Source organism: Aphanomyces invadans (genome assembly GCF_000520115.1).
Source record: "Aphanomyces invadans strain NJM9701 unplaced genomic scaffold supercont1.6, whole genome shotgun sequence".
NCBI lineage: Eukaryota > Oomycota > Saprolegniomycetes > Saprolegniales > Verrucalvaceae > Aphanomyces > Aphanomyces invadans.
The window spans coordinates 635,607-636,625 of NW_008580151.1; the positions used below are offsets into that span (position 1 = coordinate 635,607).

A 1,019-nucleotide genomic window follows, 5' to 3' on the forward strand; every position below is an offset into this window, starting at 1 on the left:
CATTGCGTTTTGTCAATCGGACGGCCACCAAATGTTCGGTGAGCTCCTATTTCGCGGCTTACTCGCCTGGCTGGACGATCTGCTGGGCGCGGCGATCACTCCGATGGGACTGTTTGACCTGTAGGAGCAAGTCCTGGAGATTTGCGAGTCCGTCGGGTTGAAGCTGGATCCGAAGAAATGCTCGTTCTTCCTCCGCGACGGTGAATGGTGTGGCAAAGTTATCTCGTCTGCCGGCGTGACCCACTCCCCTGCTCGAGTTCGAGGGTTGTGCGAATTGGTGCTGCCAACTACCGCCGCAGACCTCCAGCAGTTCATCTGTGCCACCAATTGGATGCGGTCGAGCATCCCCAAGTACAGCCAGCTCGTCGATCTCTTGCGTCGACGCCTGGACGTGGGCACGAAACTGTCACGGAGCGCTAAGAAATAGGCCTTGGCCAAGATAACGGTCAGCGCCATGGGGTGGGCTGCCGAGCACACGATGCGCTTTGAGCCTGTGAAAAAGGCCCTGACCAGCATCGTACCGCTTAGTCCCCCCCGAGGAGACATGGCCGTGTGTCCTTTTACGGACGCGAGCGACGGATTCTGGGGTGCGATTGCAACCCAAGTTCCACCCGAGGACTTATAGCTGCCCCTGTCTGAGCAACGTCACGAGCCCCTAGCATTTCTAAACGGCTCGTTTGTCTCGGCCAGTTCGCGCTGGCCTATTGTGGAGAAGGAGGTGTTCGCCGTGGTCGAGGCGTGCAAGCGCCTCGACTATCTGTGGATCCGATCTGGTGGATTCCGTCTGTTCACGGACCACCGCAACTTGGTTTACATTTTCAACCCGCGTTGCCAAAGTCCCATCATGGCACTGCTTTGCTCGTAGACAATCGTGCAGCCCACGTGTCGTCATAGAATATGGTGAACGAAGTCTTGTTTGACTTTTGGAGCCTTTGCCCCCAAACTCAACCAGCGCTTGCCAACCCCCCTTGAAGTTGGAGGCATGGGTCCATGGAAGGCTAGATTTTGTGCGTTGCGGG

At 57.1% G+C, this 1,019-nt stretch overlaps 1 protein-coding gene across 1 annotated transcript in view; it reads left to right on the forward strand.

Annotated features, from left to right (window-relative positions):
- Positions 1-1,019, forward strand: part of H310_03902 (hypothetical protein) — a gene marked incomplete at both ends in the record, with an annotated part of 6,823 nt that overhangs the window by 3,538 nt on the left and 2,266 nt on the right. Inside the window, 2 exons of the mRNA XM_008867971.1 lie at positions 44-120; positions 660-706. Coding sequence (XP_008866193.1) covers positions 44-120; positions 660-706 — 124 coding nt within the window. The remainder of the gene's footprint in view (positions 1-43; positions 121-659; positions 707-1,019) is intronic.